This window comes from Condylura cristata, unplaced genomic scaffold (assembly GCF_000260355.1).
Source record: "Condylura cristata isolate star-nosed mole 26May11 unplaced genomic scaffold, ConCri1.0 scaffold00021, whole genome shotgun sequence".
Classification (NCBI taxonomy): Eukaryota; Metazoa; Chordata; class Mammalia; order Eulipotyphla; family Talpidae; genus Condylura; species Condylura cristata.
This window is the reverse complement of record NW_004567122.1, coordinates 6,457,375-6,472,095: the sequence shown is the minus strand read 5'-3', so window position 1 is coordinate 6,472,095 and position 14,721 is coordinate 6,457,375. Positions and strand designations below refer to the sequence as shown.

Sequence of the window (14,721 nt, the reverse complement as noted above, 5' to 3'; positions counted from 1 at the left end):
CATGTCCGGACTGGCCCGGCGGCCCAGCCGTGGAGGAGCTCAGGTCGCTCTTGCTGTGCAGGTGCAATGGGGTTTGGAGAAGCCCCTCAGCCCGGTGGCATCCCGGCCGTGGCCAGGGGCCATTTGCGGGCTGTGTCACCTGCCCCGAGGCGCTGCTCACCCCAGAGAAGTGTTCAGTTTCTTACTTACAGGGAAAGGGAAAGACCCAACCCTTTATCTTTCTCTGATCCAGGAGAATAGTTTAAAAAGTCAGACCATAAGAGCACATTTGGAAACTTAGCTGTGAGGCGAAAGCTCACAGCTAGACCGATTTAAAATAAAGAAGTCAGGACGCACAGCTCAGGGTGTGATGGCTGCAGGGGACGCCCAGGGCAGCCGGTGGGGACCGCGCCGGGCAGCCGGCGTCCCGCAACCCGACGACACGGCGGAAAGGGGGAAACGGCCTTTTTTGTTGAAGGCCATAGATTCAGAAAAAGGTGCACGTCCAGTCTGAGTGGACATGGGCGTGCCGGGCCTGTTTGTGGCCCAGAGTCCACGGTGCCCACGTGTTTGAAGGGTCCTTGATCACGGGGGAGGCGCCCTTCCGAGCCCACGTGCTCAGGCAGGACGAGGCGCCCTCTCCCCCAAAGGTCGGCTTGAGGGGAGGTGGCGGCCTCGGACTGGGCAGGTGTGGGGGTGGCGGCCTCGGGCTGGGCTGGGCGGGTGGCACTGTGGGTGACTTGTCTCTGCTTCCCCCAGGTGTCATCCTCTACATCCTCCTGGTGGGGTACCCCCCTTTCTGGGACGAGGACCAGCACAGACTGTACCAGCAGATCAAGGCTGGCGCTTACGACGTACGTACATGCCCGAGCCACGGCTCGCTTTTTGGAGGGTTAAAGGCCGGGAAGCATATTTGCCCGTGGCTGTCTCGGCCATAGTTCTCAGGTTTCTCTCTTTTGTAGGAAAACAAAGATAGGAACTGTATTTGATTTCCACTTTATTCTAGCTCACAATCTCCTAAGATTAAAAGGGAAAAGTGACAGACACTGAGGAAGGACCTTGCTCCACATGCATTTTAAGACACCATGGCTCAGACTTTCACTGTAGAATCACTGCCTGGTTAGTGGAGGTAAAGTCCGACATCCCCCAGTGATTTACAGTCACGTATCAGGGTCGCAGCATCGGGGTGTTCCGTGGAACGTGATCTGGGCCTGACCTGTTTGCCTGGTTTACCCAGTGGGCTGGCGCCGAGCTTCCGTTTGACCCACCAGTGTGACGGAGGGAAAATCTTTGAACACAATTTCAGTACTTTTCTCTCCGAAGCAGGCAGATGAGCTCTCTGGCTTAACTTTGTGCTCGGCGAGTTCATGGCCAATCCTTGGGTAAAGCTACGTTTGCAGATAGGGTTGACCAACCTCTGCCTTCCGGTGGTTGCGCTGGGTCTACACCGGGTTGCTAAGTGCCAGGCAGTGTGGCTCCACCCTCTATGCGCACATCAAGCTCAGGGTGAAAGTGAGGGCTGTCTGCAGGGCCAGGGGAGCATCTGTAGCTTATCCACCTGTGAGCTCAGCTTACGTGCTCTTACCATGAGCACGTGGACGCATTCCACTCCAGCTTAGCGACAGCCTTAGGGCAGCAGCCTGGGTGGCTGCTTCCAGCCCCAGGAAGGTCTCAGGCCCACTAAAGCGGACTTTGCCTACCCAAGCTGCTGATGACCGAAATGAGTACATAAGCACTGTGAGCCGATGGGTTCATTGGTGATTTTTTGGGCAGTGCTGGATTCCTCCCCTGAGGAGTGGTCCCCCAAGGCCTCCCAGTCTGCTCCCTCCCCCATGGTGCACCCCAGGCCTTGGTTGAGCATACGCTCAACAGAAGCAAGTGGTGGCCCTGAGGCCACGACCCCCCAGCCCCAGGACTTTGTCCGAGGCTTTGTTGAGTTTCTCAAGTGACCACGCCTGCTCCTTTGTGCAGACATTTCATTTTCAGAGGAAAGCAAAGAGGAATTAGAAGATTCCTAAGGCATTTTAAAATGCTTGTTAGAGCGAATGTGTCTGGGTCTTCACTACTGCACTGAGAGAATCTACTGCTTCAACTCTTTTGTGTTTTTGAAGTTTCCGTCACCCGAGTGGGACACAGTGACCCCCGAAGCCAAAGACCTCATCAATAAAATGCTGACAATCAACCCAGCCAAGCGCATCACAGCCTCGGAGGCCCTGAAGCACCCCTGGATCTGTGTAAGTGACCGCGCTTCAGGTTCCCCAGAACTCACAGGGGCAGACTCTTCCGCCTGTTCGTTGTGCACGGGTTGAAAATTTTTGCAGGAAAAGATGGAGCTCAGTGCATGAATGAGCCAGCTATTTCAGTCTGTACTGAGGTGGTGCGAATGCTACTTTGAGCAGTAAAGCTGAGGGGCACAGACACTGCTTGCAGGAACGCCAGGACTGAGCCGCCCTCCTCCTGCCGATACGACCCAGGAAAAAGACACCGAGAGCAAGTTATGTCCCAGCAGGACAGGTGTGACAGTTTATTCACCCTGGGCTGGCTCTCAGCCAGCAAGCACAGCAACTGACAGGTCGGGAAACCAGGAGCAAAGGCTACTGCCAGGACAGATGGTGGGTGTCAGGCCGAATCTACTTAGGAGAACGAAGAGACACAGTGCGACCCTTGGGGAAATGTATGGATCGGCTGGGTACTGGGAGGCAGGGGGGTGACGGAGAGGACAGACGTGGCGCAGGCAGGTGCGGCTGGTGGCACCCCCTCCCGCGCTCCTTGCCATCTGGCCGGAGGTGACGGTGACGCCTCGGCCTGCTCCCCAGCACCCTTCCAGGGCCTCACCCTCTGGGATTTCAGTTTCCCGAGGCCAAAGGCAACCTGAAACCCTGGCAGTCTTTTTTCCCCGTAAGCAACGCTGCACGGTAACCCGTGGGTGCACGCTACCTTGCGCCCCACTCTCCCCCCTCACTGCACCTCGTTCACGCCCGTGTCAGGCACATGGGTGCCGAGGAAGGCCGGGCGGGGCTTACACTCCCCGGGGCGCGCTCACATCCTCAGCTAAGCTTCTCCTGGGTCTCCTCTTCCAGCAACGTTCGACTGTGGCTTCCATGATGCACAGGCAGGAGACGGTCGACTGCTTGAAGAAATTTAATGCCAGGAGAAAACTGAAGGTAAGTTAAGGCCTTGCCTATTGACCGTGGGCGTGGGGAGTGTTCAGCGCCCCCCTGGGCGTGCAGGCAGCAGAGCAGACCGTGGCGTGAAGCCTCCGCAGCCCTGCTCAGCGCGCCGGGGTGGCCTGCTGGCTCTCGTCTGCGGGGTGAACAGGAAAGCCACACCCAAGCCTGTGCCCCAGAGTCCAGCCAGGAGCAGAAGTGGTGCAGGTGCCGGCTCGGGCGCTCGGCGGGGCAGAGATGAGCAGTGGCGGCGCTCACTGTGTCTTTTCCTCCTGACAGGGCGCCATCTTGACCACTATGCTGGCGACCAGGAACTTCTCAGGTACTTGTGTTACCAACTCTGTCCCCCTCTTCAGGCGGCTTCCTGGGGTTTACCAAACACAAACAGAAACAAGTCAGCAAAGCACTGTCACCGGGGTGGGTGAGGACCACGTAGCCTGAGTTCTTTGCACGGCAGGGGCCGAGGGTCCCCCGGAGCTCACACTACAGGACACCAGACGCTCCTCTCCCTCGTTTCCCATATTCTCTCCTCTTTCCTCCTCCTCGCCTCTCCCCCTCCCCTTTCTGTCCTCTCCTCTTTCCACTGCTGCTCTGGTCACTACCTCTTAGTGAGAAATGCATTCCAAATCTCTTCCTGGAGCTCAGCGCTTGTCTAAACACAAGACCGTGCAGTGAGCCTACCATGTGGTCATACAAAGAAATGTTCCTGACAGAGATTCCAGGTCAGCCATTGGTGTGTTCACTGTGGAATGGACTCCCCCACAAAAGACCGGGTTTGCAAAAGTCAAATCTTGGCCGGTGCTAATCAGTCACCAGCCGTATGACGCGGTAAGCTTACCGTGTGGCTTGTGAGACCTGGCGACCGAGGCAGCACCACTCCCGTCGTCTCTGCCGTTTCCGCCCCAGGGACGTGCCACAGGTGAGCCTGCGCTGGCTCCCGAGGCCGCTGGCGCCTGGATGGCCACTGTGGTGACATCGGGAGAGGGCCTAGGGCAGAGGCCGCAGGTGGGGTGAGCCGTTTCCTCGGGCAGCAGCCAGCGTCCCGGCCCGCTGTGCCTGCTGCACAAGGCGGCCCGTGGCTTGGAGGGAGGGAGGGGAAACACAGGCGTGCTTTCGGGGGCCCGGGCGAGCCCCGACACAGCCCCCGCGCAGTGCGGCCGACCGCGGTGCTGTGTCCGGCGTCTCGAAACCTGTGGCCGCCCGTGTCCGGTCACCTGTGTTAGGACGTGCGGATTAACTCATAGCTGGCGGTCCCGATGGCCGAGCTCAGGGTCGTTTCACTAAGTGCTCGCTGTCTGCACGATGGCAGTACCGCCCCGCTGTGGCCCAGTAACTGGGGAGCCACCGAGGCAGGGCAAGTCCGGATCGAGGGTGTCGCCACGCTCTCCTGGGTCAGGTGGGCCTCTGGCGCCCGCACGGCGTTCGGGGGTCCCCGCTCACCTCCCGTTTTCACTTCATTGTCGTGTTAACTAAAAACCCATGACTAACGTGGATTTCTGGTCATCTCTGAGTGTCATAGCATGAAAAGCAGACCCCCCCCACCCCCAGTCCATCACTTCAAAGCCAACTGCGTAACATCAGACCAGTTACACCTTGTACTTGACGCTGTGTTTTGGTTTTGAGTATTCTATTCATTCTGTTTCATTGCCAGACATGCTCGTTAAAGTGATTTGTCCATAAGTATATGGTTATAAAGTTTTTATTTTTTCTTTTCTCCCTTTATGTGGAATGTATTTCTTGTGAGGTAAGGAGAACAGTGACCACAAGGGACATTTCTGCATCTCCAGGCCAGCTCCCTGCTTCCCCTAATCATTGTCTTCTCTTCGCTTGCTACCGCAATTCCAGTTACTGAGTTTGCTTCCTAACCGACCACCATGAACTAACTTCTGTAGCAGTTGCTCTGTGATGCCAGGCAAATGAAGGCAACGCCTCTTGCCATATCAAAGTATAGCCTTGTTGCTCAAGACTAAATCACAATTAATACTTTTATCTCTGTGAAAGACTTAGAATCATGTCCCAACCCGGTCGATGTAAGGGAATTACGTGTGCGTCAATTCCCCTGTCGGAAGCTCCGTGCCACGCTGACACAGTGGCATCCCGCCAGCCCTTAAGCCTCGACTCTGTTCTCCGTCTTCGTGAACGTCCTGCCCTCAGTGTGCTGACCGACACTGACCGTTCGTGTCCCGGTCACTGTTTGTTTCCACGCACACGTACGTTTGGTCACCAGGACTTCACCTTCGCACACACACGCAGGTCTAGAACAGGAGTGTGAAAGACGGGTTTCACATTCGACCGTAGGCATTAGGAGTTCTGATTCTGTTGGTGATTTCATTTCATTTCTTACCTTGCCTCCAATTCTGTAATTTTTCTATGTCAAAGGCGCTGCTGATGAAGCCTTTCTAGTCTCACTCAGAAACATAAAATCTCATACTGCTTTACAAAAGTCGTATGCTGAGTGTTTAAAAAAAAAAAGAAAGAAAATTTGCTCTAGGTCAGCGATACACCGTTTTCATTTTAAAATGGTTCAAATTTATCCTGACCATTTAGTTTTTGTACAAATTCAGGGACCTAATTTTTTTAAATGTATATTTTTTTACAAGATTTTTTTTTTAGCCAGAGCAAATTTTCACAAATGAGTTTAAACCTCCAGAGAGAGCAGCTTACCTGGCAGAACTGACGTAGCCAGCGGACTTGGAGTGCGGATGCCCGTGTACTCTGGTCTGGAAGCTGATGCCTGAAAACGAAACAAACTTTCTGGATTACTAAAGCATAGTCCAGTTAAAGCTCCAGTATCCTTTCCGCAGCCAAGACTGAAATGAAGTCAAACAACAAAAACGGCCCAATTCCTAATGACACGCAGTGAACTAAATACGAATTTAGTTCTCAACTGGATGTGGCAAAACCAAGAAAAGCGATTCTGTGTTCCAATGTCCTGTCAGCTCGCTCATCTGTGTCATCAGGTAGTGAAGGGGCACGAGGAAAGCAGCTGACTGTTGCCTGCCTGGTCTCCGCCAACACTCACTGAACGCTTTTGCTCTCATTTTGCAGCAGCCAAGAGTTTGCTGAAGAAACCAGACGGCGTCAAGGTAAGTTGAGCGGGTGTTCCCGGGCGCACAGCTGGCCGAGGCCAGTGGGCAGTGTCGGCGGGAGCTCCGGAGCCTCGCTGCTTGTCTTCTGGAGGCCTCCTGACAGTGACGGCGGTTGGCCTGTGACATGACTTCACGCACTGATCCCTGGGCACCAAGGAAAGCTAGGTTCCTTCTCTGCGACAGTAGTAACAAAAAAATCTCTGTACCCCAGTCCCCACATCTCATGGTGATGTGAAGAATATACACATGCTCACGCTTTTGTGAACAGTTACGCTGTGTCTTAGAGGCTGCCAAAACGTGCAGCCTGAGACAAGCGAAATCACTGATGAGTCTGGGAAATCAGGTGTCACCATGATACACTTTCCTTCCTGTGCAGTTTTTTTTTAGAAAGGCCATGACTGTTTCTGTGCTTGTATCGCCGGGCAGTGAGCTATATCCCAGAGCTGAATACTCTCACCAGTTACAATCACTGTCTGAGTGTCTGAGATATTTGTTTCCTTGGATCTGTAAACAGAAGAACCCCTCTTGTTCTCTACTGATTCTATCTTGGTTCACAGAAATTTCCCTGGGATGAATGAAACCTTGTATTTGCGGTGCGTTTACCTCTCTAGGCTGTTTCCTCAGAGTGCGGCTGCTCTAACTCTTGTGTTTCTCTTCCAAAGGCAGGTGTGTCCCTTCACCACACGAACGCGTGACCTGGACCCAGAGTCCGGGTGGTCGGTTCACTCTGAAAACACAATATAGCATGTGCCCTCGCGGCTCCTCCCCGAGCGAGACTCGGGGAGCCCGTGCGGCCCTCAGCGTGTGGCGTTCTCTTCCTCACGCTGCCCGGCGTGAAGTGGTGGAAATGCGCTACCTGCACTGCCCCAGAGTTGGGTCTCCCGACTGTGCTTAAGTAGTGAAAAACCTTTTTAGGAATTTTTCTGCTAGTCAACTTACAGCTCCTCTTTAAAGATTCAGTGAATCTGTGTGTTGTGCTCTCATACTATAAATGTTCAATGGGTTGTATTTTTTTTCTTTTCTTTTCGACTGGTCATTTCAGAAAAGGAAGTCCAGTTCGAGTGTTGAGATGATGGTGAGGATCTCTTATCTCCCAGGCTTTTTTCTCTTGTGAAAATGCACACCCAGGAATAAGAAAGTCTGGTTTATGGTTTACATCGGCTAGCAGAGACCATGTAGGCCGTCACGGGCCTCTGCTAACCGACGCTCAGCGCAGGGCCCTGGCAAGGACACAGCCTGTGGATAGTAGAGACTGCCTGAACATACACTGCAAATCAGTGCATGAGTTAGATTTTTGCTAAGATGGCTGCTCCCTCCCTTTTAAAATCTGCATTTCCAGCACATTCTTGTCTAAGACAGCTGTGGTTGGCCCCATACTGTGACAGTCGGAAAATGGAATTTCTAAGTAAGAGGTGCAGTAATGTCGTAGTTACCTTGTGTAAAGTATTTTTTTTCATGTAGCAGGGGGAAAAAAGACAAAGGTGATGTTTGAGAAAACCGCTGCATTTAAGCATCTCGCACGCCTGAGCTGTGGCTGGGCACACGCTCCTCTGGCTTCCTTCACTGAGGGGGGAGGAGGGGAAGCCAGGCCTGTGTGTGTCCCCCTTCCAGCCTTGCTTTCCACTGGTGTGATGCCACTGTTGGTCTTTTAATCAAACTCACCCCTGAGGCCTTAGAAGAATTCAGTTGTGCGCCAGACGCTCCTCCAGAGCAGGAAGCTGTGTGCAGTGAGCGCCTGCTGCTGCTGGTCTCAGCCCGCCTTAAGCCGTTATTCCTCGCTCCGCTCAGCCGCTGCACAGTTTAGCAAAGTGTAGACTGCTGGGAAGAGAACCAAAGTTTTCTCCTGCATGTCATGGGCCAGCGTTCAGCGTATTGATACCAAATCATCACACCAGTGTGTGAACAGAAAAGTGAAACAATAGCACGTACCTACATTTCTGCTTCAGCCTTCTGTCTTCTTCCAAGTATTAGTTTCGTGGGACCTGGAGGTAGAAAACGAACATGCGAAAGAGTTAATTGGTAGAGATCCTTGTAAATTACTCAGGCCGCGTTCATTTATTATATGTGGTAAGTTCTTCTCCAAGCCCTCAAATACGGCTGTACTAAAATTACAGGGTATATTCTTCTAGGCAATAATGTGTAAGAAAACGTAGTGCCTCAGAATTTCACTTTCTGAGTTATAATTACGTCACACGATGCTAAATCACATCATCTAAGTTGCCACACATGAATTACAAGGACTGTGGGTTATTAGGTTTCGTCTTTGGTTACCAAGTGCCCATACTGTGGCTCCCACTTGCCACCACTGTGTACCAAAAAGGTCGTCTCTGGGTCACGGAAACTTCCAGACACCCTAGTTCTTTTCAGTGTGGCTTCAATGTGGGAATGATCTCTTCACAGTCAGACCCCGGGACCCTAAAAAGCAAAGGTGGGATGTACCAAAGTAGTCCCATGACAACAAACCCTTGGTTCCTGCAAAACAAGTATAAAAGATAAAACATACACTCAGAATGTTTTTTTCTGAAGAAGACCTGACTGACAGAATCCAAACCTGACTGTTCATTTCATACTCCGAAATGAGACTCGAGCTCTGTTGAGAGGCGCCCTTGCCCGTAAGGGACAGCCGGGTCTGTCCATTGGCTGCCCGCTGTCTGCCCTTAGTGCCCGACAGCCGCCTTCCGTGGCTCTCTAGCCCTCGACCCTACCTCCACGTAGACACGCTGTGTGTAGGGACTTCGGCTGCCCAGGGGTTTAAGCATCTCTGTTTCTATTTTCTGCATACCTACAGATCAACAACAAAGCCAACGTGGTAACCAGCCCCAAAGAAAATATCCCCACCCCGGCGCTGGTATACCTGGACTCTTTGTAACCCTTCTTAACTCTTTACTGTTTGTTTCTCTCATTTGCTTTCACTCTCTAGATATACATATATCTATTTTGTTGGACTGTTTGTTTTTGCTTTCTAAGATATGAAAGATTTTTTTTTCCTTTTGGTTCAGATAGTTAGGCGGTGTGCTTCCAACATGAGATGATCTCATTTCATTGTTGAACATTGTTCTGCTACCTGTGGTCTCGTAGTCCAGGTGTTGCATGCAGCCTTCGAGTCGCAGGGGAACGAACGTGCTTCAGTTGCTCTTAGCTCTTCTGGTGATGATAGATCATCTGGTGGATGATACAAACAGTGCTTTCTACCTTTCATGATGCAAAGGTTGACATCAAGGAGAGCTAAGGGGTTGTTGCCAGACAACAGTGAAGTAGACCTTATTCAGAGTCCCATTTCCATCTTCCGAAAAGACAGCAGGGCTTTGAAAGACCTCCTCTTCTGAGGAAAAGAGGCACTGGATAATTTAAAGCCTGTGGTTTGTTGTCTTTGAAATTAAATTATCACTGTTTCCCTTTAACCCAGAGAACGAAGCCGAGTAGCACAGAGCTTTCCGTACTGGTACAGATCTGTTTTGTCCATTTCGATCAAATTCATATTCGTAACAACTAGTTCAGTCTGACGATTTACAGCAGTATGTTCACATTTGAGATGTGAACGCTGCACTCACCGATCTGAGTTCCACTTGTGGTTACAGTTTTCAGAAGTGATTCTGATGTCTGACTATCCTCTTTACTAAGACTTGGAATCATTACTAAGATAACAATCTTAAGGAATAAAAATGTTAGGTGTTATTTCACGTGGTGGACCAGAAGGCTCATTTGAAGCACATCTAAAGAAAGCACGCTAGGACACAGTCAGATACCAGGTCACCTACGGGACAGTGCTGGTGTTTGCAAGTGTGCGCATGCTCCCTTGGCTTCATGCCAGTGGAAATGCAAGGACAAGATTTTTTTTTTTTATTTCGTCATTTTTCCGAGTGTTGGTTTTTTCCATAAAGGAAAATGGAATCAACTTTTCAAATCTTCTGTATGGATGCATTCCTAAAGCAGAAGAAATGTCAGCAAATAGCAATATGACTTCTGTTGTAATGAGGAGATGATTAGTTCTAGACCTCTCCTAATGAGCCACTTAAATATGCCTCAGAATTTCTTATACACATCAGGACACACTTGATCTGCATTCCCGGCAGTATTTTTACAAGTGTGTTCCAGAGATGTGCAAGGGCACTCGTGGGGGTATTACTTACAGCAACACTGTAACTGGCAAAGCCGTCATCAGAAAAATGTCGCTAAGACTGTGCCCTCATCCCACACAGTTCTGACCGCTTGTGTTCTCGGCCAGTTCTGCACGGAATGCACAGCAACAGCCTCCTCATTAAAAGAGGAAGGAACGCTCTGTTTTGTTAAAATCGGTGAAACAGTCAGTGCCTCTTTGGGTGTCCACACTTCAAAGCCTCGTCTGTGCCCACGGTGAATAAGGTCTCTTGCATGCCGCCGCTGCCAGCCACCTGTCCCGCCCCGGGGCTCTGCCATGGAGCTCCTCATCAGGCCCTGCCAGCCGCACCCTGCGGCAGCAGCTCGCCTCGCTTAAGCTCTTGTCGCCCCTGTTCTGTCAGCTGCTCCCTCCTCTGTCCGCGCAGTAGTGAAGAATGTACTTACCAATGCGAACTGTTTCTTTCTCTATTTTGTTCTCACTCAGGAGCCCCAAACTACTGTAATCCACAACCCTGACGGAAACAAGGTATTCCGAACGAATCATGGTGCTTTGTAACGAGATTACACACCCCATCCAGTAGTCCCTGCAAAATGCACGCTCTAAAAAGAGGAAAGAAAGTGCTTCACGTTTTCCCTATCATACTTCCTTCAGGGCCTAGCTTCTGTAGGACCTTACACCGATCTCTTTCAAAACAGAAAGGGCATGAGATCTTGAAAGAGAAATGAATGACACGCTTAGTCGATGAAAGTCGACGTCTTTCTGTCGAGATGACTGTATCTTAAGCAATTCCGTCTGGTCTTTGCTCGCCCACCACCTGTCTGTGTTTTGTGCTATAGGTGTATGTTCTGCATGGCATTTTATCATTTCTGGCTCTCTCATTCCATTGTCATCAAAGGTAGCAATAGAATTCATGAGGATCTGCTTATACTTCACGTTATTTTTGAGTTCGATTTACCCTGTTGTCTTAGTCTCTTAATTCCCTGTTGTCGATTTGTTGCTTGGCATGAATCTGAGAATCGGGAGTTTCAGTCCTTGTGAGATACGGTTTTGAACAACATGCATCTCAGTAACAGAAATGTAACTCCTTATGCTGAAAGAAGACTGTTCCTAACCACTTAATAACAGTATTTGTGTATAGCGTCACAGTGGACAGTTCCTCAGTGTTTCTGTCCATGGCTTCTCTCACATTATTCTCTCTCCAAGGGTAACTTAACAGTAAAGAAAAGAATGTTAGTGAGTGTTGTTATGGGCCTTCTCCTTAGTCTTTGAACAAGTGCTACGATCTAAGGTGAGGTTTTACAGTCATGACTTCAAATGTTCTAAGTTTCGAAGTCCCTAAAACATTTGACATAGTCCAGAACATCACTTGTGTGGAGAGTTTTGTTTTTTTAATGTCCTTACCAAGTGAAAGACCAGGCGTAATAGCTGGAGTGGACACTTCCATAGTTGTAGCTGTATCACTTGTAAGAGGTGCTGCATGCCTGTTCCGTGCTCCATCGGTGGCTTTACAGTGCATGGGTCTCCCTTCGTCCTGAACACCAGTGTGGACACCAGGTCACCTTAAGATTAAGAAAACGCATGAAATCATTAGCTTTGGTTTTGAGTGTGCACAAGGAGACTCTGGATACATCTTTGGTTAGTCTCTCCCTTGGGCTTCAGTATTGTATCTGATATTTCTATCAGCTTATCATTTTTTTGAATACTGAATCTCTGAAATGGGCTTTGGCATCATTTTGCAAAAGCATGTCTTCAGCTTTCTCCTTACATCATTCCAAGTAAGAAAGTGTTTTTTATGAATATGACTGGAAAGTCTTATTAGGGGAAGAATTGATCAGACCTTTGTACGGACTGTATGTACAGCATCCTTTTGAAATATGCTTAATAATCTCCAACTTCATTTGTCATTTTATAAAGAAAATAGCCTTGCCTTCTCCTTATGGGAGTGGTTTCTTATCTATAAGAACCAGTTATTTCTAATGTAAAATGAATGGGGAAAAAATGTAATTACTCCTGAAAGTAAAGTATTCATTAAAATTCTGCCGTGCTGATCATACTCGTGGTAACTCCTAAAAGCACTTTTAGCAAATTTCAGCTGAGCACGCGCCACTTCAAGTAATCGGCAAATGTGCTCTCTCGCTCTACAGAGGAGTGAGGCCAACGGGCTGAACTCAGTGCACGATCTAGTGCCTTCTACACAGGCAACGGTCGAAATTGGCCCGTTTTAAGGCTCAAGTTCATCAGGCTGAGGCCTGACTTCTCGTCACTACTCCCACGGCCGCGGCCCGACGGCGCTGCGCCACCCCAACGTCCTTACACAGGTCTCACAGTAAGCAGCGACTCGAGCTGCTGCTCCACATCACCAGCTTTCCTGGAGACCGGCAACCAGAGTACTCCTTTTTGGGAATGATTGTGGCATTTTTTTTTTCTGTTAAAACCATGTATTTGTCCATCTGCATGTCAGCATATGCTCACAGCCTGCTGAAGGAGCTTGCATGATACAAACATTACTTGTTTTAAGAAGGAACACAGATGAAGGCATTGCTTATTGGCAACTTAAAATCTGTTTTCTTCTCAACAGGAGTCAACCGAGAGTTCAAATACCACAATTGAGGATGAAGATGTGAAAGGTACGATTTGACCAGAAATGGGAATCTCCTAACGTAGAGCTCCCTTCTTATGAATCAGAACAGTCGCCTTTGAATAGGTACAAATCGTCGTAATATTTACATACACTCCAACTGCAGTTAACTGCTAACTTGGCCAGTTATTTCTCCACGTTGTTATTTTCTCTGGCCTGAAAACGACAGACAGCACAGCACGGGCTGCTCTAGTGGGCGGCTCTAGGAACACCCTCCCGTGCCTGTCAACAGTGGCCACTAAGATAATGCTGTTCTGACTTACGTTGGCGGCTCATGGCTGCCGGTGGGGCCCTGCATGGCATGCAGCGGCCCGGGGTTCCGGCAGACGTGAGGTCACTGCCAGCTCGCCAGGGCCCACGGCGTCTCTGCACACACACACACACACACACACACACACACGTGAGCTGTTCGCGGGGCTGGTTCTGGTTCCTTTTGGAGCCACACTTCTGAAGTGTGAATTTTGCTTCCACTGCAGTTGTGTTCTCGTTTCGGCAGTTTAGTGTACCCCACTGGCCGCCTGACTGGACACCAGTGCAAACGGGGGTGGGAACAAGGAGCCTGCCAGCACCGGCAGGAAAGGGGAAGCGTCAGAAACAAACAGAGCTGAGCCAGCTCATGAGCCGTACCTGGGGTGGTCGGCATCGTGTCGCCGGAGGTCTCGCTGCTGAGGGGGCTTGAGGAGGAGGTGGCCTCTTGAAAAATGGGGTTCATGTAGACACTCAAGAACCTGGCAATTCTCAGGTCAAAAAGTCAACTGGCTGTGGCTCGCTAGCCGGCTTCTCCCGGGGTGAACTCCCTGGCCGACGCCGTGCGGCGAGAGCCGAGCCGGGCTGCCAGGCCAGGCGCGTGTCTGGGCCGGCTCTCACCTGCCTGCCCGTCTCGCCCCAGCCCTGGAGCTAAAATCTTACCTGCAGATGATCAACTCCTGCTGCCCGTCGTAATCGACGGCCGGCAGATGTTCAGAAAGCACTGTCCACCTGCCAGATTCAGCCAGGCACGAGGTGTGGGTGGTGGCCCAGGCCCTTCCCTTGACCAAGAGCCGGGAAGGGGCTGAACCTTTAGATAACTGAACACACGGGGAGCAGTACCAGCAGCTCGGCCGCCCGGTGCCTCCTCCGAAGGTGCGTTTGTGTCAGGTGACCGGAAGCGGGGTTTTCTCAAATGCTTTCTCCCGACTTTGTCTCTCCACTGTATCAGACTGATCGCTGTGGAGCTGCCGATCAGCAGTCTCACCTAGGGGCAAAATGAAATAATCGTAAGCGCGGTCCTCGGGAACAGCCCGCTAGCCGTCACAGCGCTGTGCCTTTCGTCTGCCCCTGGAAACTGACAGGATCTCCCCCAGGCAGACAGGGTTTGCTTTAGCGTTATGCTGGGTCTGCAGCAAATAGAGGAATTAAGCTGCATGTTGAAATCCTGTTGATCACTGAGCCCAAAGTGCTTTTCTCAAGCCCGCGTAGGATCACAGTTCCTCCCGTCTAGTGGCGATGGCCTCATGTCCCAACACCGCGGCCGTTGGGGCTGTCGCCTCAGCCCCTGAAGCTCTGGTGGGGAACCTCTGAGCCACGGAGCAGCAGGCTCTGCACCCAGACTCCTGGCGCCAGGATCGCCTCGGCCGTCCCGTAAGCGCAGGCAGCCCACCTGAGCTCTCTCTCGTGTCTCCCACCTGAGCTCGCTCTCTCTCGTGTCTCCCACCTGAGCTCTCTCTCTCTCTCTCGTGGCTCCCACCTGAGCTCTCTCTCTCTCTTGTG

The 14,721-nt window shown here is 51.1% G+C and overlaps 1 protein-coding gene across 4 annotated transcripts in view; it reads left to right on the top strand.

The window, feature by feature from the left end:
- CAMK2D (calcium/calmodulin-dependent protein kinase II delta) overlaps positions 1-14,721 on the top strand; it is a 239,027-nt gene that overhangs the window by 185,217 nt on the left and 39,089 nt on the right. For 2 of the 4 annotated variants that reach the window (XM_012727846.1, XM_004686616.2), the window contains exons 9-16: positions 739-833; positions 2,091-2,213; positions 3,060-3,143; positions 3,426-3,468; positions 6,195-6,232; positions 9,024-9,083; positions 10,818-10,859; positions 12,913-12,961. In XM_012727846.1, the coding sequence (XP_012583300.1) occupies positions 739-833; positions 2,091-2,213; positions 3,060-3,143; positions 3,426-3,468; positions 6,195-6,232; positions 9,024-9,083; positions 10,818-10,859; positions 12,913-12,961 (534 nt within the window). The remainder of the gene's footprint in view (positions 1-738; positions 834-2,090; positions 2,214-3,059; positions 3,144-3,425; positions 3,469-6,194; positions 6,233-9,023; positions 9,084-10,817; positions 10,860-12,912; positions 12,962-14,721) is intronic. The other 2 variants (XM_012727845.1, XM_004686618.2) reach the window with 2 other exon arrangements.